This window comes from Cydia pomonella, chromosome 1 (assembly GCF_033807575.1).
Source record: "Cydia pomonella isolate Wapato2018A chromosome 1, ilCydPomo1, whole genome shotgun sequence".
In the NCBI taxonomy this organism is placed as follows: domain Eukaryota; kingdom Metazoa; phylum Arthropoda; class Insecta; order Lepidoptera; family Tortricidae; genus Cydia; species Cydia pomonella.
Window position 1 is genome coordinate 48,154,425 of NC_084703.1, and position 23,642 is coordinate 48,178,066.

Consider the following 23,642-nt stretch of genomic DNA (forward strand, 5'->3'; position numbering starts at 1 on the left):
CATATGGCTATTTGACCCATTTTCTTTCCCTGCCTTTAAAATGCCTATCAAAATAACATGTTTCCGCTCTTACGTCTTATGAACGAGTTCGATTATATATGTATATATAAAGTTGCACACTACACTTTTTCAGAATCATAGCTCGTTCGATCCTAATATGAGAAAAGTGTCCCGAGACTTTCATTTCATTACATTACTATTTTCTATAGACTTTGTATGACAGTAACAAAATGGAAGGAACGAAAAATGTATGGAAATTTTGGGCCTCTTTTTTGCTCCTATTACGATCGAAAGAGCTGGTGATTCTGAGTAGATATAATAATAAAAATCTCAAATGGAAAAAAGTGCAGTGTCATGTGCAACTTTAAATAATATGTATGGTCCATCAATCATTATTTAGATTATAAATAATACTAAAGGAATTACCAGCCTTGTATTCTAAGTATTCTTATTCATTATTGCGAATAATGGATATAAAAAGTTATTAAATTACATATTTATTTGATGGTCCCATTATTGGCAATGTATCCAATCATAAAATCATTTAGTCTATAATTTCGAAGATATCTGGTAATTATAATTATTTTAATGAAGTTATCCTTGATAAATTTTAAAATTCAAGAAAGGGATACGCTGTGCGTCGATTAGAAAATCATTGATTATTGGTTTTTTCGTATATCGTAAAACGATGTAGGCATTGTTTTTAACATTTTATTGACGCTAAGTTTTTCATATATAACGTAGACTAATTCCTATAAGGTTAAGGAATTCAAATTTCAGTACCATTTTGTACCTTGTCACAGTACAATAGTAGATATGAAGTCCCTAGCGACTTTTATAATGATTTTCACTGTGACAAAGGTACGAATAAAATTAAATTATTTGACTGTATATTCGGGCACCTTCGGGTGTTAATTTTTTAGAGTACATTTTTGGAATCACCCGATATTTTGAAGTGGGACTTCATATAAACAATGATTAATAATAAACTACGTACGACATCCTAAGACATATACTGATTCATGTGTTCCAGTTTTCTCTGTAATAAGACCGCATGGCTCTTTGACCCAGCTCTTACCAAGAATAAAAATAAGCACTGTTTATTTAACAATACTTAATAATATTTACCAAAAAAGAACCGACTTAACAAAACATTTATTGTTATAATGTTTCTCTAGAAACTTCCTGCCTCGCACGGCTAAACTGTGGAATGAACCGCCCGCGGTATTTCCGGACCGGTACGACCTTCAAGAAAAGAGCTTAAAGGACGCACTTGCAACCAATTGCAGGTGTCCATGGGCGACGGTGATCGCTTGCTAAAGGTCGATTTGCCTGCTCGTTTACCTCCTACATCATAAAAAACATTCAATGGGCTTGGCGTGCAGTATAACTCCATGAAGGGGTGCTACCCGAGAGAAAACATTATCCGGGGGCCCAAGCCGAAGTGACAATCGTACATCGACAAATGTACCGGCATGACATGCTGTGAAAAGTCACGTGACTATTCTGCCCACCTAACGTGGAATGAAATATCTTTCAATTATGTGACCTATCGTATGGGAACAAGGTAGACAATTGAATGATATTTTAAAACGAGTCATTGCACTTTACGTTAGGAGGACATTATTTCCATGCATCTTTTAAGTTTTGATAGGCGATTTCTATCATCGTTTGTCATGTTTACTAGGCCCTGGTAATGTTACATGATTTTTAGATTTTTCTGCTTATTCCCATTGTTGGTATTTACTTATATCTATTGGACGAATTACACATGATTCGGGCTTTTTATTACATAATTATATAGTTACACCAAGATAAGTCTGCAACGTTTTTATAGCACACGCAGTACAAGTGTTATTTTAAATGTCAAACTTATACGAAATTATGACGTTAAAATAATACTTGCACTGCGTGTACTATCAAAATCGTTGCAGACTTATCTTGGTCTGAGTCTACACATGAATTGGTGATATATGTGTATACAGACTACATGATAACCAGATATCCAAAAAAAATCATCTAGACACCTTGCGCCAATTTTCATCAACTTGACAATTGTCATCTGACAATGACAATTCGTCATATATTGCTAGTCCAAGTCAACATTGACGCTACACACTGTCCTTATCGACCCGGAAATATACAGAAATTGTTAGTGTCAGGTGACTATTGTCAGCGTGATGAAAGCGCCAAGAACGCGTATAAGGGTATGGCGTACACTGAAAAAACGTGCGGAATAGAGTTGAAGCTAGGAAGTACAGTCAAGGTATTAAATATCGACACGGACAAAGTGTCAAAAATATGTATACACGACCTTATACATCAAGGTAGTGTGTACATATTTATGGCACTTTGACCGGGTCTATATTTAATACCTTGACTGGACATAGTAATATCCACACACATAACGTTATGGGCACAAAATTCTTTTTATCATATATATATATTTTAATGATATAGGTGACAAACGAGAAGACGGATCCCCTGATGCTAAGCGATTACCGCCGCCCATGGACACCCACAATACAAGAGGAATTTGATTTCGATTTGTGTTTTGCGACGGGGTAGCCTAGAGGTCTAGGAAGTTAACCGCGATAGCCAAAGACGCCACGAAGATAGCGTTATGACTTCTATTTCAGTTTATTCTACACACATACGAGTATCAGAAACCCTCTATGATGCCAGCAAAAAGATAAACTCGCTTATTTAATTCGGTACTGATTCATCACATTTATTAGAACGACATGTTCGCTCACTAGCAGCTGAGAAATGTGTCGGGAACATTGGAAGATCCTGTATCCCTGCGACACTTCGCTTATTTATTTCGATACTGATCTATCACATTTATTAGAACGACATGTTCGCCCACTAGCAGCTGAGGAATGTATCAGGACACTCGAAGAGCCCGTGTCCCTGCGACACCTCGCTTATTTATTTCGATACTGATCTATCACATTTATTAGAACGACATGTTCGCCCACTAGCAGCTGAGGAATGTATCGGGACACTCGAAGAGCCTGTGTCCCTGCGACACATCACTTATTTCCATACTGATCTACCACAATTATTAGAACGACATGTTCACTCACTAGCAACTGAGAGACGTGTCGGGAACATCAGAAGATCCTGTATCCCTGCAACACCTCGCTTATTTAGTTCGGTACTGATCCACCACGTTCATTAGAACGACATGTTCGCTCACTAGCAACTGACGAATGTGTCGGAATCCTCAAAGATACTGTGTCCCTGCGACACTTCGCTTATTCATTTCGATACTGATCTATCACATTTATTAGAACGACATGTTCGCCCCTTACTAGCAACTGGGGGATGTGACGCGAACACTCGAAGATCTTGTTTCCCTGCGACGACACCACCTCGATTGGCAGGGGGGAGACCATGTTCGCGGTTCCTTGGGGTACTGGACGACCTGAAATAGTGGTTCTGGGTTAAAAACTGTTGGGTGAATCAACTCTTTCTTGACACTCGTTGCCATGGTTACGGTCGCCTGTGCGCCTGAGTCACTCTTAACCCTTTTCCAGGCATAGTGCGATTAATCGACCACATGCGCGCCAATAGAATATCAACTTTAGCATTCCGATTTAAGGTTCAAATTAGAATGGACTTTCGGGGAATGTGACTTGTCTTCAAATGAAGCATCAAAGCCGGATTAATGTTTTTTTTTTTTTTGGGAAAACCTGGTAGATTGGTGCGGCCTGAAAAAGGATTAAAACATTTATGGTATTTAGAATAACCAAACATCCATTTTTATGGCAGGTTAGAGCCCTTTCCATAATGGTCATCTACTTGGCATATTAGTAGAAAGTAAATATTTTAACATTTCTTCAATAGTTTTTATACCACGTCGCAAACAAGCATACGGCCTGCCTGGTGGCAAGCAGTCTACGTAGCCTACGGACGCCTGCAATTCCAGAGGTGTTACATGCGTTACCGACCCTAACACTCCACACCCTAGTTCAGCTGTGGCAACCTTACTCACCGGCAGGGACATAACACTATGAGTAGGGTCTTGTGTTATTTGGTATGTTGGCATCCCCAGTTGGGCTCTGGTCTAAATCTGGAATGGCATCCGCTGTGCTGTGCCCTACCACACAAAGCGAGATGATATTCACAATGCCCACACCTCTCTTTCGCTTCGCTTGGCTGAGATATTTGACGGCATTCCTTAACACCTCTCATCATCATCATTAGCTTCCAATGATGGACAGCCGTAAAGGCTACTTACCGCCCGCGGGTGGGTACTTCAGTTTCCTGACCGCTTTCCTGCTGTAAATCTCGAGAACATTTGTGAGCACCAGGTTCCAATGCTTGTCGAAGGCTGTGAGGTCCCCGTGGAGGGTGCCGCGGACCCCTGACGGACCTCTGGTGATCACCTAAAACAAATAGGAGCGTGCTATATAATGAAAATAAATGCAAAAACGAGAACTCGATTATTATGATTATTACGATATATTTTAAAATTTGAATAATAATTGTACCCCTCCCCCCTGACATATCTTACACCTAATATTATGTGTAGACTGACGAGTTATGAAACTTAGATATGTGTTTTATGGAGGAAAATGTGAAATACCATCCCCCCCCCCCCCCTCCTTATTTCCAAAGTTTACCGAAGAAAAATTATGTCATTTTTACATAATATTAACATTACTATAAATTTTACAGGAAAAATATAATCAGACCTCTATCTTGCAAACTTTTTTGTAATTAACAAAAAACGTTTCCGAATTCAAGTGTGTGTTTTTAAACATGGCGTACTTACTTTATAATATCTCATTAAAACAAACATAAATATGAAAGAGTACAATAGAAATTGCAAATTTTGTTCGCATCGGACAAACCTAACATTTTTACGAAGGCTGCTTTCACTAAAACATCGATAATGAACATATTATGTCAAAAATATATACAAAAATATATGTCAGTAGGTATATATAAACCAAGTCACATAGTGGCAGCGTCACAGCTAAAAAGGCGTTTTTGACTAAGTTATAAAAGAAACAAATTTTCACAGAAATTGTCATTAGCTCTAAAACAAGACCGATTTCAGAAAACATTGCATGACATTTTAGTCTCTAAATGCGGTCAAGAATACACGGTGTATATGAATAAAGGATTTTATAATGGGTCTCTATTGTTTCCCATAAAGTTTTAAGTCATAATGTATTGTTTGTCCGCATTTTCGTTAGCCATAATTTGGTTTTTCTCAGAAACGCGTAACTTTTCAGGATTGCCATAGAACAAACCTAACCTAACCTATCTATAGGATAACCTAAGGAAATTCCTGAAAAGTTAACGGTTTCAGAGTTATGACTAATGATAATATGACTATCATTATATTATGACTTTCGATAATTATGCGAAAGAAAGGGATCCATTTTACAATACATATAACTTGTGTTAGGTATTTTTGTTTTAATTTTGCTAAAGGTTATCTCTTCTTGTTCCAGATCTGGGAGTAACATCAACGTGTGGATGTGTTTAATTAGCTCAATAAGTGCCTCATTTTAACTTACGTATTGGTGAGTAAACTATTTTATCTACTGTTAAGAGAGAAGGTATACATGATCGTCCATACACAAAGATAAAACGTTTTTCCACAACGAAATATTTTCCATTCTCCATTATTTTTTAGTATGCTATTGACACAGTATAAAACTAGGTTCATAGGTTTTCCTTTTTTTTTTTAATTTGCAAAACTAAAATTTTATTTTCAAAAACGCGGATCTATAAACCTAGTATATATATATATATTATGCTGAAGCGATCGATATAAAAATCAAAGTGATTTGTTAAGATTTAGTTAATGGAAACCGTTTTCTCCCGAAATGCAATTTCATAGAAAAATTACCGTTACTTCATTAGATTCAAAAGGTATTCTTCCCTCTTAAACTAATATTAAAATAGAGAAAAAAAACAAGGTTTGAATAAAGTTAATAGTGTACTGTAATATAAATTGTCTTCGAATGAAATCGTACGCAGAGCATTAGGTACCTATTTTTGCAGCATTACGAACTTAACCCCTTATTCATTAACGTCTACTAAAGTCGACAAGCAGCTAATAATCGTTTGTCCCTCTCCATCATACCAATACGTAGGAAAGGGACAAACGATTATTAGCGGCTTGTCAAGTTTAGTAGACGTTTATGAATAAGGGGGTTAATCTACATTAGCTACACCTCTGAAACCTATACCTTCCGACGTACTAAGAACAGATATTATCTTACCAATACCAACAAGTACACATACTCAGCATAGGTATTTTTAAATAAGTTGTAAAAGTACACAAACACAAAGACAAGTATTCGCATCAGCCAATAATAACAATGTAATTTTCTTAATACTACGGTATACCGCCCAGTCACAAGATTACAAACAGTATTCCAACGCGAGGTATTTTTGATTCTGTTTTTGCGCCCATTTTCGGAATAAGTAAAATTTTATATGCATTTTTTAGTTTAAACATCTTTGGTCCTTTGCAAACGAGTCCAATATCAAGCTCACAAGTAATAACAGTAACAGTAACAGTAAGTATTTGTTCCTGAGTCATGGGTGTTTTCTATGTATTTAAGTATTTATAAATATTTATATATTATATATATCGTTGTCTAAGTACCCTCAACACAAGCCTTATTGAGCTTACTGTGGGACTTAGGCAATTTGTGTAATAATGTCCTATAATATTTATTTATTTTTATTTATTTATTTATGGGCCGATTTTTCAATCCCCAGTTAAACAGTCAGATAGGTTTTATTCTATAGATAGCGGCAACTTCAGTTTTTCAACAGTCAGATAGCAGTTAACTGAGGAATAAATCCGTTAACGGAGGAATAAAGTTATCTGTCCGTTCAAGAGCCAGTTAGTACCTATCGCTCTGTTAAGTTGGACGTTTTTAGGTTATGTTACAACTTTGAACTGGCTACTAGAATAAAAATTAGAATGTTAATAGAAAAATATTAACAACAATAATAGTACTAATGTGTTAAAAAGTAAATATCTAAAGAAAACTATATTCTTGATCTGCTTTTATTAATATATGTAGCATAAAAATATATAAAAAAATATTTAATACTTATATATATCTATTTATTTATTATTAAAAATTCGGTAAATAAATGCACTTCCGATTTCTCAAAGTTCACGTTTTTTCATATCTCTCATTTTTCAATGAAATGATCACAAAACAACTCGGATTTAAATAATAAGTACCTGGGCGACCGAGCTTTGGTCGGTTGTAACTATTTATTGTAATATGGTGGTGTATAGGTGATAATCTTAACTACATTTTATTACTAAATTAAACTTGTCTAAAACAATAAAAATTAAAAAATTATAATATAAACTTGAACATATAAAAAAAACAAAAGTGGACCAGACGGACAGTGGCTGGCATCTCGAAATTAGCGACCATATTCTGCGTCGAAAGAAAAACGCATGAAAACTCGAAAACACGTGTTTTCCCAAACATAAGACTAATCTAGATCGATTGTATACCCCCAAAAACCCCCATATACCAAATTTCAGCGAAATCGTTAGAGCCGTTTCTGAGATCACGGAAATATATATATATATATATATATATATATATATATATATGCAAGAATTGCTCGTTTAAAGGTATAAGATTAAATAACACGATACTGTTGTGTACGTATATTACGCGGGTAATAAGAGTAATGTAATGTAATAGGTTATGTTTTGTTTGGCAACAAACATCAAATGTCAACTAAGCGTTGTGTTTCTGTTTCACTCTAACATGTTGAATTCTGTATCTTTGCATCCTGCTCACACTTGTTTAAAACGAAGTTAGCTGGTTAAAACCACAGATAACTATTCTCTGGATAAAAAAGGAATGAAAAATTGAAAATCTTTAACCAACAAATAAACAGTCAGTTATTTTTATCGGTGGGATAACTATTCGGCGATTTATCTGGGAATTGAAAAATCGGCCCTATAACACATAAATTCAAACTAATATAGCTTTGACGGACGTTGAATAATGATTTAAATGTGCGTGGTACCCGCACTAAGGGCCAGTTGCAGCCACTTGACACTGCGCAAATACCAATGAAACTTTCCATACCATAAAAAGAATTACGAACACTTTAACGGTGACAGATAATTTCGTGCGACCGACTCTTAGGGCCTGTTTCCTGTCCTGAATAAGCTACTTGCCACTTATCTGACGAATAAAGTCATCGTTGGCGTTTCACAATCTACAAATAAGCTTAACTGGCAAATAAATACCTTTACAAAGTTAGTTTTATCTGGCAGTTAATTTATATGTTAATTAGCTATCCAATACTCAGACTTTGTGAAAGAGAAGCGTGCGTCAGAAGTATTTACTCGCAAATAATGAGAACATGACGTATAGTCCTTGTATGGGAGTTCTGTACATATTCGTGACTAACTTGCATTGTATAGTTTTAAATCATACAGTAACTGGACAAGCCTTTCAGTAACTTACCTCTTTGTCAAAAACCTTGCACAATGTGCAAAAAATCGTAAAAAGACCTTTCCATGTGTAATGTGTTTGTGGGCGACAAAATGAGAATGTGTCGATTTTATTTAGATGTGCGTGTATATCTTCGTGTTTCGAATTCGATACAGTTTTTTTGATGGCGATGGCTGAGATACACGTCATACTCGTGAACGGGTGCTGTTTGTGGAGACCGGTCTGTTTAAGCTTACACGGGGTACAGGTTATGTTAAAGTATGTAACTTTACTTTTGAGTGACATTAACGTGAGACACTTCATTCGGTTCTTGTCTGTTTTAATTTTTTTGTCTTTTAATTATTTATATAAGAATTCAAGCCTTGGCGACCCTCTAAATCTCTAAGGATAATTTAATATATATTTTTATATTTTATCTCTGACACTTAGAGACTTATACATCTCTAAAGAATTTTAGTATTTTATGGTTTTATTTTTTTATCATAGTTTTTTTTGTGTAATTTGACATTTAGAGACAGTATACATCTCTAATAAAGTATTTATTATTTCATAGATTCGATATTTGTAATTGTTTTTTTTTTTAATTTATTGTTTGTATAAATGGACATGTAAAAGTGCCCCTGTGGCCTATTTGCTGAATAAATGTTTGATATTTGATATTTGATATTTGCATGTGTGAGTAATGTTTTGCATGTGTTATTTAATATATTATTATATATAAAGCTACTCCAGTTACTGTATACTCTAAAATTGTAGTTTAAGTACTGTGGGCGTTGTACTGTTCGCAACACATGTGCTACGCTGCGCGCACGCAGGCGGCCTTGCGCGAGATCAACTTTCCATGCGGAACTTTTCGCACGTCATTTTCGGGCGCCATGCGCGCATTGTCAATGTCATGCCTGTTGATTGACGCGTCGTGAACCTTGTTACCAAAGCGTAAGGTCTAATAATGATCAGTGTGGCTGTACTGTCCTTAAGAGCCAGAGTGGGCGGGGCACAGTGCTTGTATTACCAAAAGCAAGACGACGCAAATTTGTGACGATCTTGTCAAGATTGTAGGTAACTTATCGTTGATAGAAAACGCCAATTGAAACGTTAAAAATGTATGAAAATATATGACTTTTGTAGATATGTCATTCCAATACATTGTTTATATTGGTTTGGCGTTTTTGGCTAGACCCCATGGGCAGAGCACGACATGTCGCCATAGACATATTCGATTACAGCTTTTGAACGCTAAGAACACCTCAAGTCGTCGCTAGTAGTCGTGCCCACAATGCCAAGAACACCTATAGGGCTAGTAACCTTCACACTTTCAAGTAAGGTTTACATTAGCTCCCTTGCGCCCGGGAGCTTGGCATTTGTGATGTTTGTGTTTGACATAAAGCGTTCAAAAGGTTAAGAAGGACATTTTAATGTTATCACCACTGAGAGATTCGAGCTTTGTCGATTCTATGAGTGCCCCAAAGGTGTTTATACATACATATTTATTCCTTTAGCATAAAAAATACATGGAAAAAGGTACAGGAATGGGAAAATTACTTTTCGTCCAGAAGTATCGAAGGAGGGCGTGATTGTGAGTAGAAATAACAAACACTTCTTTAATGTAATGACTTAATTGGAACCCTTTTTACCAGTTTTGCCAGTTATTCGCGATTGTCAGCTTTTGCGAGTAACTGTCAGGCTGATATAGTCCGGCGAACTGGTAATCAGTGAGTCCCTTACGAATAAACTGGAAGCTGGATGTTAAACATCGAAAAAGGGTGGTTTATTCTACTCTTCGTCATACCGTGACCGCTAAAGATGTCAACTGACGCGCTACATCCCAATATGAACCTTCGTGCATTCCGACAAGGTTCACTTTGACGCGCCGCGCACGATACGCGTGGCGTTCAAGGGGTTGAAGCATACAAATAGCCTAGATACTGTGTTCAAACGTTCTTGGTACTTTGTGTTAATGATTTTGGTAAAAATATATAAAAAAGAAGGTCAAGTGTCGAGCCATAACTGCGTTTTTAAATCCTGTTCGTGCCAGATTGAATCCACCTGTGCTCAAACCGCATATCTCTTTGTTCTGCCTGTAGAAAAAACCTTGGACCTTGAATATACTTTTAACTCGTGAGTGAGCCATATAAACAATCACTGGCAAGGCCCGATTGGTCGTTTCTGATGCTTCATATGCGTATAAATATGGCACGAAAATTGATTTGATTCGTGACCATTTGATACATATGTTATAATTTTATGACACCATACCGTTTGAACAAATATTTTCTGACCAATGACTATTAGGCCGCCTAATTTAGGCGTGTATTTCACTAACTTGATAATTGACAGTTGATACTATTTCCAGTATTCCAGTGCATTTATAGGTAGGCAAGTGTGTTGTGATAGAGAGGTGTGATAGAGATAGTAACAGGCAGGTCAATGTAAAGTCTTCGCGCTTAGCGTCGTTACTTTAGCTAGGTAACCCCGCCGCTGTACGAAGTCCGAGCTTAGGTCAACGCACAGACGTCCCGAGCTAGCCCTAACAATCGTCCCCGATTGCAAAATTACCCACGCTTCCTAGTGCTAATGGCGCCTTTTACTGACCATTGTTGGACCTTACGTCCTTACAATAACGCTTACTATAATGCAGCGGATTGGCTCCATATAGGGCAAAACATTTCGAATCTCCCCGAGGTTGTCCTACTCAACATCAAAGGTTTGATAGTCTTGAGAAGTTGGGCTGGTTGGATTAGCCTAGCTAGCTAGCTGACGCACATTAGGCGGTTTACTAATGAACAGGTTCTCGGGTTCTCACGTTATCGGTCTGGCCTAGTTGGTAGTGAGCTTGCTTATGAATCCGATGGTCCTGGGTAAGAATCCCGGTAAGGGCCTTTATTTGTGTATATATTGTTCCTAAGTTAGGTGTGTTCCATTTATAAGTTACGCAGCATTTTTACTGCTTATGACCTTAGGAATACGTGGTTAAAATCTGTCCGGTGGCGAGCCCAAGGTATATAGCGGAATCCCAAACACCTAGTATCAGAATAAAGGTCATTATACAGCTGTTTCATAGTTTCTATGAAGACACATGATCACGTATAAAATCATGAGACTGTCATGGCCGTCGGTTTTGGCAGCGCCGTACCAAAGCCAAGGGCAGTGATCCATATAGTATACTTATTACGCAATACTTGCTCTATTTTTACTGATCTGCTCGTAGATCTTCACGGTTTTTACCTGACTACTGCAAAGGCAAAATGGATGAGCAATGGCGTTATCCATAAAGGTCTGTCAAATCTAATAAACTGTTGATAATCTTTCGTTCTTATCCGTCATTTTGACATTTCTGTTTGTTATACCAGGGCTACACTGTCGGGAAACACCGTGGATTATCGCGATAATCAACGGCGTTTCCCGTTAGTGTGGCCCCAGCAATATGAAGAGACAACATTTAACAAATGTTTGTAAGAGGTAGAAGTCAATTGTGACAATTATGAATTGTGCCTTATACACACTGATAAAAGCCGACAGATTTGAAATGTGTATTCTAGGCATTTAAAGACCAAAATGTCATACAAAGTTTTCTAAAATCGGTCTTGCTTTAGAGATAATGACAATTCTTGTGAAAATCTGTTTCTGTAAAAACTTAGTGAGGAACGCCTTTTTGGCTGCGACTGCGACACTACGTGACTTGGTTTAGACATACCTACAGACAGACTTTAGCTTTAAAGGAAACTCGCAATAAGTTATCTGTAAATAAAATAAAAACTTTACTTATTCTACAATATGTTTTTTTTTTTTCAAAATGTAAAATGAAAAAACGTGTATGCAGTAAACGCAAAAATAATATCCGCAACAAAAAACACAATTAGGCTAAGGCTATCAGTTAAATGGTAGGTTTTCGCTTCGTAAATATGAGAGTGCAAAAACTTGATAGCTGTCAACATTGACTTCTTACCGGCCGGGGACTGTAAGTTTTGTGAACAAGGGGGTTAATATTTAAGTAGCACTTGTATTGGTGGATCAACTATTTATTGTTCAATTAATTTGGATCAAGCAAAAACGTCTGCTAACAATGCTGTTAAGCTTAGAAATAAATAAAAAGTGGAGAAATTCACTGTCTTGGGTGAGACTTGAAACGTTCGGCAACGTGCATGTAACTCCTCTGGAGTTGCAGGCGTACATAGGCTACGGAGACTGCTTACCATCAGGCAGGCCATGTGCTTGTTTGCCACCGACGTAGTATAAAATCCAGTGGTCGTGGGTTCAAGTCCCACAAAGACAGTGATTTTTCCACTTTTAATTTATTTATTGTTATTGAGTCCAGTCAGCCAGAGAACAATAATAGCAAATTTTGTAAGAAAAACTGTACCATGTTGTACTAAATACATGTTTGGTTAATTTAAACCCATCATAATAAAGGTTTAAATAGTAACACATGATAGATAGATAATCCGTTTATTTGTTTGCCACAATACACACAGGAAATACAATTAATAAAATGACAAAAAAACAGATAATACAAAATTATACGAGAGAAATACACATTTATACAAAATAGAAGTAGAAAAAAAAAAACATTTAAATAATACTGTTCCATACATATAGGAAATGTTGTGTGCGTCGCAGCAAAACAAAAGGGTTCTGGCTCAGTATTACGCTTCACCCTATGGGAGAGGCACTGATATTCTGCCAGGACCAGATCACGTCAACCAAGATACAGTGTAAAATATGCAATATTCAAAGTTAGTACTTACCTAAATACCTTGTTTATAAAACCAGTGACATAATTATCATTGAAAGTGAGTACTTGCAAAGTTATGATATTGAAGTGTCAGTGTGATTAGCATGCTTAAGTAATACGTAGTGTCAAGTGTAATTATAAGAAGAAAATCATTTTATATACGTTATGTATTACTAAGACCAAATAAAATAATAGTATTAGTGAAGACTAAATTCGGTAATCAGCAACCAGGTAACCATGAGGGACTCCCAAAGTTTGCTTCTCCAAAAGGTATTTTTTAAAATGAAATTTGAAAGATTGCTTGGTTTTCATATGACGAATAGGTGCATGGGAACGTAATCATGGTAACTGAATGACTAGAAAGAGATGATTCATCCTCGTGCTCCTTTTTTGTGAGGATCAATAATATGTAGGTGTTAATAGATCACATTCAATAACAAAACAAATCAGAAATAAGAGTCAAACCCAGAATTTGCCAATTTGTACGAATAAAATCATAAATTCACTTACATGTAAGCAATGGAAATACCACTTAACATCAATTTGGAAGAAAGACAACGTACTTATCGACACTAAAATGCACAACAGTCACACAGCACAATCCAATTTCTACGTCACGTGACGTCACAAGCTAAAAAGCAACCTGATACAGTCACAAGTATCAAACACCTTCACTCCATTTCAATCAATATGAGACTCTAATCAGATATCAATAAGGTTGATATTTAAACGCGTGCGCGACTCGCTTCCGCGTTAACGTCATGTCACTTTCACTTACAACCTACCTATCATACCAACTAAACCGATCAAATTTAAACTCAATCTACACGCAAATAAGGTTTAAAATCGTGCGTGGAGCATCAATTTACATTTTTTTCCAGCGTCGTCATACGTTGATCTGATTTGGACGTTACGTCACTGTTAATAAGGTTGTGTTTTGATAAGTTTCAGTTAAGCACGGCCTTACTCAAGGCCGCGCGTACATTTGCTTTCTCTTGGGGTCGACGGTCACAGTTTTTTTTAAGTACGGATTCGTTCAAGGTCGTTTTTTAGCCTGCTCTTTATGTGTTTGTAAATATGCGTTTACAACCTATATTTAAGAGACTGTCAATATTGAAAGTGCGCACACTGTCTATTTGTATCGGAGTAAATGAGATAGCACTATCAATGTTACCGGACCTGGTCAAGGGAATAATATAAAAACTATTGAAAAAACATAGGTTGTGCCCGGTAAGATGGCGCCACTTTTTGATTATTTAACGAATAAAGCATATATCAGTGAAAGGATAAGGACCAAAGTCAAATGGCGTTCTAAAAGTTTTAGTAATGTGTCGAAAGGTGGCATTGTGACTGCAGAGTTTTATTTGACAATCCACCTCTATTTCAAATTTCTTTTCCGTAACTCATAAGTCAAAACAATGAAGACAGAACCGTTTAATAGTGACTTTAAGACCAATCTTTGCAATTATTTTCTACGAGTATCTAGCCGATTTCGTCCAATCATGTATCGCATACGGTCTTTGAAGTATAATGAATATTAACATACATTTTTGTTTATTATACTATAACAAATAGGAAGCGCTGGTGGCCTAGACCCGGAGGTCGCGGGTTCGAACCCCGGCTCGTACCAATGAGTTTTTCGGAACTTATGTACGAAACATCATTTGATATTTACTAGTCGCTTTTCGGTGAAGGAAAACATCGTGGGGAAACCGGACTAATCTCAACAAGGCCTAGTTTACCCTCTGGGTTGGAAGGGCAGATGGCAGTAGCTTTCGTAAAAACTAGTGCCTACGCCAAATCTTGGGATTAGTTGTCAAGCTGACCCCAGGCTCCCATGAGCCGTGGCAAAATGCCGGGACAACGCGAGGAAGAAGATACTATAACAAATGGTTTTTCTTAAAAAAATACTTAAGTAACATCAATGAGTGAGCTCCATCTTAGCTCCTGTCTTCACTTTCCATCAGGTGTGACAAGAGCCAATCGCCGATCAGTTTATAATAATTAAAAAAAAACTAAATAGGGTGTTGACAGCCCTTTAAGGGGAAGGGGATGACCGGTTCTCCATACAAACGTAATATGATATGATATGATATAATATGATGCGATATGATATGATATAATATGATATGATATGATTTATTTATCTCACAATATACAATTTCACTTAAAACTACGCGTAGTAAATTCTTAGGAATTTATATTGTGATCGTCAGTTTGTTTTACGTTATATAAATAGGAAAAATATGTGACAATTAATAATTCATTTAAAATGACTTAAGTTTTTAAATTACAATTGTATAAATAATTTCGGCGACCGGTTTGGCCTAGTGGGTAGTGACCCTGCCTACGAAGCTGATGGTCCCGGGTTCAAATCCTGGTAAGGGCATGTATTCGGGTGATGAGCATGGATATTTGTTCCTGAGTCATGGGTGTTTTCTATGTATTTAAGTATGTATAAATATTTATACTCGTATATTATATATATCGTTGTCTAAGTACCCTCAACACAAGCCTTACTGAGCTTACTGTGGGACTTGTCAATTTGTGTAATAATGTCCTATAATATTTATTTATTTATTTATTATTTCACCAAGAACGGTATGGTCGTCATTAAGGTAGAAAATAAATAGTTACAGTTGAAAATGAAATGAATGAAAATGAAAATGAAAATGAAAATGAAAAATGATTTATTTAGGTATCAAAATTGCAGCTTATTACACAGTAGAAAAGTATTACATTTTTAGAAGCATTCTATTGTTGTTGGAAAGCCTAGGAATAGTGTCCTGAGCCCTAAACTTTACAGAAATAATGTCAGCGTAAGAAATAATGTCGCTCCCATTTTTCTATCCGAATATTGACATTATGGAAAATGTTATTATAAATAGGTATATAAAAGAAATATTTTTTACTAATAATATCATGTGTACAATGTACTTTAACTATTTTTCATGAACCATTCATAAAGTGGGTAGGGGGCCATTCATTTATTACGTAGATAAGATAAGATAAGATAAGATAAGATTGATTGTTTAACTGCAGTGTACAAAGATGTTGACAATAATACGTACGGTGAGATGAGAAGGGGGTCGAACAAGTCTTATTTTTTCTTACAAGGAGGTGGGAGGGGGTTTTCATCGTTCTTACGTAATATCACAAAGATGCAATTTTTATAAATTTCTATTAAATTATGACGTTTAAAATAATACTTCCACACTATGCTATCAAAGTCGGCTAAGAGCTTAAACAAATAAACGTTCCAAAAATTAATTTGTTGAGGCGTTCATTTTTTAGGGTTCCGTAGCCAAATGGCAAAAAACGGAACCCTTATAGATTCGTCATGTCCGTCTGTCTGTCCGATTATTGCCTTTAGATTCTTACGTAATATAGGGGCGAGGAGGCCTATTCTTATTTTTTCGGAGGTCATTTTGTTATTAAAACTTGTTATTTTATGACGTTATAGCGTTCAAAGGGTTAAGTTGAACGACCGTTTTGCTCATAAACTGTGGTAGCGAATCTAACCATCGCATGAGCTACGCCTGCAGTGCGTGTAAACTATCATATCATACTTTCACTCGGTGTAACGCACGCGAAACAAACTCTCTTGCAATGTATACGTTGTTTTTTCTGTAGTTTTCCGCCGATTTGGCACCAAAAAAATGTATACTCTTTCACAGCCGTTTTTATTTTCGCGATTTAGAGATTGGTCCCATAGTAAAAGTTGCTCAGTATAACCTATATATTCACCCCGTAAATTATTGCAGGTGACTAAATATATATAATAAATTATTTATTCACGACCAACTTGGAACATTTTGCGTTAGTGACAATTTTTATCTGAACGCTAATGTTAATAAATATATACATATGTATTTAACTATAGCAAACTATATACTATACTTGAGCTTCTTATAAATAAATAAATAAGCTGATTCAAGAAAATCCGCCTAGGTACTCACTTATTCCTGTGATGACCGGTTTGGCCTAGTGGGTAGTGACCCTGCCTACGAAGCTGATGGTCCCGGGTTCAAATCCTGGTAAGGGCAATTATTCGTGTGATGAGCATGGATATTTGTTCCTGAGTCATGGGTGTTTTCTATGTATTTAAGTATTTATAAATATTTATATATTATATATATCGTTGTCTAAGTACCCTCAACACAAGCCTTATTGAGCTTACTGTGGGACTTGGTCAATTTGTGTAATAATGTCCTATAATATTTATTATTATTATTTATTCCTGCGCACATGAGTCATGCAGCAGGTATTTAAACATAGGCCATCCACCCTGTCCGCTAAATAAACAGCCTGTATAATTATGCACGTGAGATACTCGTACAGATAGGAACAGGTCGGTCAAAATTCAAAATTAGTGCTTAGCGTTGTTAGTTAAGGCCCTCTGAATTCGGCTTTGACTTTGACACCGTTTACTCTGGACCCTAACCCAGTTGTCGCGACTACCGCCATTGACAATGAACGACATTGACAATTGTCACTCCCGGTGGGATCCCCACTTCCCGGTCTCTTTCCCAAGTGACTAATAAAAATAATAAAATTGCTTCCATGGATTGCCGTGCCGTGCTACAATTTTTTTTACAAAAAAAGCGGCCAAATGCGATTCGGACTCGCCCATGAAGGGTTCCGTACTATTTATGACGTATTAAAAAAACTAATTACTAGATCTCGTTCAAACCAATTTTCGGTGGAAGTTTCCATGGTAATGTACATCATATATTTTTTTTAGTTTTATCATTTTCTTATTTTAGAAGTTACAGGGGGGGGGGGGGGACACATTTTACCACTTTGGAAGTGTCTCTCGCGCAAACAATTCAGTTTAGAAAAAATGATATTAGAAACCTCAATATCATTTTTGAAGAACTATCCGACGTACGTATAGGTTTGATGACAAAAAAAAATTGAGTTTCAGTTCTAAGTATGGGGAACCCCCAAAACTTAATGTTTTTTTTTTCTATTTTTGTGTGAAAATCTTAATGCGGTTCATAGAATACATCTACTTACCAATTTTGAACACTATAGTTCTTATAGTTTCGGAAAAAAGTGGCTGTGACATAGGTAAACGGACAGACAGACGGACATGACGAATCTATAGGGGTTCCGTTTTTTGCCATTTGGCTACGGAACTAGTTTTTTTAGGGCTAATAAAGACCACAATAGTAACGAAAAATACATATAAATTTACTTGGGAAAGAAAAAGTATTTTGTATGAAAATTACAACGACTATTACATAAATGAATTCCTTGTCCTTCATACGAAAATGATACCAAACTTGACCAGAGTTCTTCTCTCACTCTCACTGAGCGTAAGTGTGAGCGAGAGGGCTTAACTTGCCCTATTGAGCTGAAAATTTGCATACATGTGTCGGGTGACAATGCAATGTTATGGTACCATCGAGCTGATATGATGATGGAGACAGGTGGCCATAGGAACTCTGTGATGAAACAGCGTAACCTAATTGTGTTTGGAGTTTTTAGAAGTAGCACGATGAGATTTAGTTGCCTGTGGTAAGAAAAGTACAGTCAGCGACAAAAGCTTGTACCAAAAATTTAATTTTCGGCAATATCATTTTTAATTTTCATTTTTTGTAAGTTTTAACAGAAAAAAGTAATCGATGCGTTCGATTTTGCGCATATTTAGAAGCAATTTTCTAAATATTAACGGTGCCTTTTTGACCAATTTTTTTTTTCTATCGAGTGAAAGTCAAGAAATCATGTTACAAATCTGTGAACTTACTAGAAAAAGGCCTGAAGATTGCTAATTTAATTATTGGCAACCTATAAATGCGCTACAATTTTCCAAAAACTCTGCCGGTTGAACCTACTTCTTAAGTTCTCACTTCACACATACTATAGATAGATACTGGCTGCGACAGCCAAAAAAGGCGTACAGTTATAAAAACTGCATAAAACCTTCTACGAGTCGACCTTGAGATAGATATTTCTCATGTGGGTTTCCGTGGGCGTGATGCTTTATCCGAAGTAGCATAAAGACATGTTTTAATTTAAAACCGGTTCACTAAATACTGGGCGGTTTTATTGTATATAAAGATTATACTATCTTACATTTAGTGATAGTGTCTTAATCTCCAATTTGTCATCGATGCTATTGTTAAAAGCATTTAAAGGTCATGTAAGAATCACAAATTTGACAGTGGTCATTTCTCCATACAAACGTACTCGACTGTTTCCTCCGTGGTTTTCGAAGCTAGAGCAATGATTTTTTCAACACAAATTATGATTATTAATATCTATGTCGGACTGTTTTGATATATTTGTTTCTTACGGCGCTAGCACTTCAAATATTCGCAAAAACGGCCTAATTTACTAGGCCGCAAAGAGAAGCATGGTATTCAAAACTGAAATATATTAGCCTAAAAAGCAAAACAGTCCGACAGAGATAATTGCATTACCATTTATATGTCAAAACTTCGTTACATTTGGTTAAGTTTTGGAGAAACAGTCGAGTACGATACATCGTTTTTTGAGATTTTCACGCAGGATTTTTCGCCTAATCTGCCGTTGTCCTTATCGCACTAGTTTTAGGAGTCGCTTCCAATAGCGAAACGGATAATATTCACCTAAAATATTTATCGCCACCCATTTTACATCAGATAATCTAATGTCACTACACTGTTTGACGCGGTAAACGCAGCGGTAAGCGCATTGTCATTTTTCCTACTTTCCTTTGACGCATGCGTTCAAGGACGCGTTTATCGTATTCGCAAAAAACAACCGCGCTTTATTAAAATAAAATTTATTTCAGACACCAGGTATAGGTAAAAAACTTAAGTAAGTCACCTGTTGTATGTAGTTGTGACGTGTTAAAAGACAAACACAAACAAAACAAATTTCTATTCGAACACGTCACAACTACATACAACAGGTGACTTACTTAAGTTTTTTACCTATATCAATGTTTGTTTTCAACATTATGTTAGTAACAATAATAAATAGATATATACCTACGTAAAAAGTATAGTGCTCATTGGATCGTACATGCATAGACATCCAATGAGTGATAAGAGGGCTATCCCTTCTATCCGAAACCACTTCAGCGTGTTGGTGCTGCCCCGCTAGCGGTCCCACAGGGACGCCACCCTTTTTCGCAGCACTGCGTGGAAGCCGTCAGTGCTCCACTCAGTGAACATTCCAGGCGCGCGTTGAACATCATAAGCCTGTTTATAACAATAACTTCAAGCTTCAACTGTAAGCCTAATATTTTCTGGCATCTGTTTCAGCACTCACAATTGCCATCTAACAAAGATAATTAACCGCTGTGCCTACTTTGCTCCAAAATTTGCTCTAACACTGGAAATTTAACTTACATCGCGACTGTATCGATATTGAATCGACGTATGTGAGGATATATGACCAGCGACAACATCGCGACTGCATCGCTGCAAAAATTCGCAGTGTGCTACCATTAACACTTGGGCAGTCGCGAGTCGAGCACGAACAATCGAGTGATATACCAGAAGCGTCACTTGCCCGTGACCGATGGAAATCGAGAGTTCGGTATCTGGAGCACGGCGTGAGCGTCGCATCGTTACGTCACTGTTCCGGCAGCAACTGACTGACGTTTTGTGAAGAGCTGGTGTGATTTTGACGAGCACGTCTGACTGATGGAAAAACTATCGATAGCTTAATTTATCGATACAGGAACGTACATGTCTGGACATCATCAACATTGACAACTGAAGTACCTCTCGCGTCGAATGATGGTCCCAATGAGTATCTGTCACGTCAAATGTTTGTAGACATTTTTTGGAAGTTTAGTACATTAATTTATATAGAAATGTAACATTTAGCTAATAAAAATACGGTAAAACCAAATTTCAAAAAAAAAATTTAGTCTGTCGTAGGGACCATCGTTTGACGGGAGAGGTACGAGTAGGGTCAAGGAATTTAATTTCAGGACCATTTCGAATTTCGTCTTGTCACAATGCGCCATTAATTTATTGGGTAAGACGATTTTTGGCAATTTTGGCCCCCCACCTCGCCAAGTGCGAGGTAAAACAAAAATAATAAGTTAACCCTCTCCTACTATTGATTACGTAAGAATATAAAGTGACTTTTATTTTTACCTACGATCTCGATTAATCCAGGGTCTCAAATCCTCTCGGAAAGTAGGCCTGGACTGGACTGATTAAAATCTGACAGAATCAATAGGTTTTTAAAGTATATAATCTTAACTTTACGCATCTTTGTGATCTTACGTAAGAAATATAGACTCCCTCCCACCCCCTTGTAAGAAAAAAAATGAGACAGGGTCCCCCTCCCCCCTAAATCGTAGTACGTAATAAATGAATGGTGCCTATAAGGTTCTAGCGACGTTCACAATGATTGTCACTGTAACAAGATATGAAATGGTACTGAAATTAAAGGACTTATATGCCTCAAAATGGTCCAAAAACCAACAGAGTTGAAAATTAGGTCACTCGATAGGTATGTCTATGTACTTAATTTCGTTCTATGGGCACCAAGCGGAATTCCATTGCAGAACTGAGATATTGGTATTTTAGTCAAAATGTCATCACCCTTATTACCTAGGAAATAGAGTCCACCGCTAGGCAAGCGCGACCATTTGCCGCGCTCACCCAGCGGTGCGTTAACATCTACCCTGCAGCAATTAATTAACTTACTTGGACTCTATTGCCTCGTTAATAAAGGTGACGACATTTTGACTAAAATTCCAATATCTCAGTTCTGCAATGGAATTCCGCTTAGTGCCCATAGAACTAAATAAAGTACATAGAAATACCTCTCTAATGAGCGAACTCTCATTTCTGTTGGTTTTTGGACCAGGCGCCATACAAAATTGCCCATGGTGCTTTGTCTGTGTAAGCACTCGTGTATTCGGCTGTTTACCGACGCAAGCCACGCATCACCCGACCGTACAAATGTTTGATCAGTATGCCCTCAAATTTATTGACTCAGCCTTGGAGTAGCCGTCAATAGATGACTCAATGGAGCCTCGGTAAGGCCAAGTCCAAGGGGGAAGGTCAGCATTCGGGGCCCTTATCTAGGACTGTAGTGTTAGATTAGAGGCAGTAATGATAAGTGAGATCTGAGACAAGACTTTATTATATAGAATTATGATATTATAAACGTCATCAAGACTAAGCTTTATTATATGGAATCGGAACATTACTTATTATGATTGTGTATATGTAATGTAATGGATGCTGTCAGGGGTAGATCGTGTCATTCACGAAGACGTCTACCTACCTTTCAGTCAAAGCATCTCAATATTTGTGCGTTCGTGTCCCGTTAATATGGGTCAAATCTTGGAAGCTAAATTTGACCCTCTTCCCGATTATAGATTGCTCTGAAATTTTGCATACATGTATAAATCGGATGCAATATTATGATATTTATGATACATGGAGCTTATCTGACGATAGAGACATGAGGTGACCATGGGAACACTGTGATAAAACAACGCAACCTAATTGTTTTTGGGGTTATTACAATTGTCTCGATGAGTATTAGCTGCCTGTGGAAATAAAAATACAATGATCTATAAAAACTTGTACCAAAAATTAGTTCTTTGCCAAAAACTTATTGTAAATGTTTTGGTAAGTTGCCTTGGTGTATTTTTGGATGAAGATTGGGTAGAAATGTTGGGATGGCAAAGGGAACACCGTAGGTATACAAGTCTTAATGTTTATAATGAGCCGGAATTGTTAAACAACAATACAATCTGAAGTCTCTTTTTAAAAATTATATTTTTTTATGCTTCGGTAAACTAAATTTCGCAAATGGTAGAATATAAAAGGGGGTAAGTTTTTATTATTTATTTAAACTTTATTGCACAATATAACAGATAAAGTACAAGAATATAATGTCTAAAAGCATTCTACCAGTCAACCATCAGGCTAAACATAAACAGTAGATTAGTAGTAGTTTTAGCAAATTATGGCCATTTTAAGTCTATTTAAGTATGTTAACTGGAAGTTGCAATTTTCATGGTTTTCTGTTGTTATATCACTTTTGTTCATTAAGTACATCATGATTCAAGTTACAGGCGTTTATAAAACAGTAATTGAGTTCAAGATTCATCCCAACCAAGAAACCAGCAGTCGTTGACTCTAAGATAACTGCCTGCAGTTATGTCAGCTCTGAATGCAATGTATGCAACAGTGGCATATCGGTCACGGGCTCAAGTCCAAGACCTCTTCTTCCAGTGGATTTGTTGCGGATCCTGGATTATCAGAGACGAACAGTCGTTGGGCCCAAGATTTGAACATCGAATGTGAACAATTTCCAACCACGCGACAGTGGTGGCTTGTTGGTCACGATGGGAGAGAGAGATATTCAAACTGCCTACCGTTATGTCATTTCTGAATGCATCGTATCCTGAACAGTGGCATATAGGTCACGGGCCCAAGTCCAAGGCCTCTCTTCCCAGTAGA

At 36.8% G+C, this 23,642-nt stretch overlaps 2 protein-coding genes across 11 annotated transcripts in view; one reads left to right on the forward strand and one right to left on the reverse strand.

The window, feature by feature from the left end:
- The window catches only part of LOC133528887 (ecdysone-induced protein 74EF), a 309,196-nt gene that overhangs the window by 73,511 nt on the left and 212,043 nt on the right, over positions 1 to 23,642 (forward strand). For 6 of the 10 annotated variants that reach the window (XM_061866412.1, XM_061866406.1, XM_061866382.1 and 3 more), the window contains exon 2: positions 5,472 to 5,543. The exons of the other annotated variants lie outside the window; for them this stretch is intronic. The gene's annotated coding sequence lies outside the window, so the exon portion shown is untranslated. The remainder of the gene's footprint in view (positions 1 to 5,471; positions 5,544 to 23,642) is intronic. 10 annotated transcript variants of the gene reach the window in all.
- LOC133529081 (U7 snRNA-associated Sm-like protein LSm11) overlaps positions 1,250 to 23,642 on the reverse strand; it is a 63,415-nt gene continuing 41,022 nt past the window's right edge. Inside the window, exons 3-4 of the mRNA XM_061866705.1 lie at positions 4,247 to 4,394; positions 1,250 to 3,430 (exon numbers count right to left, since the gene is read on the reverse strand). Of these exons, the coding sequence (XP_061722689.1) occupies positions 3,261 to 3,430; positions 4,247 to 4,394 (318 nt within the window). The 3' untranslated portion in view covers positions 1,250 to 3,260. The remainder of the gene's footprint in view (positions 3,431 to 4,246; positions 4,395 to 23,642) is intronic.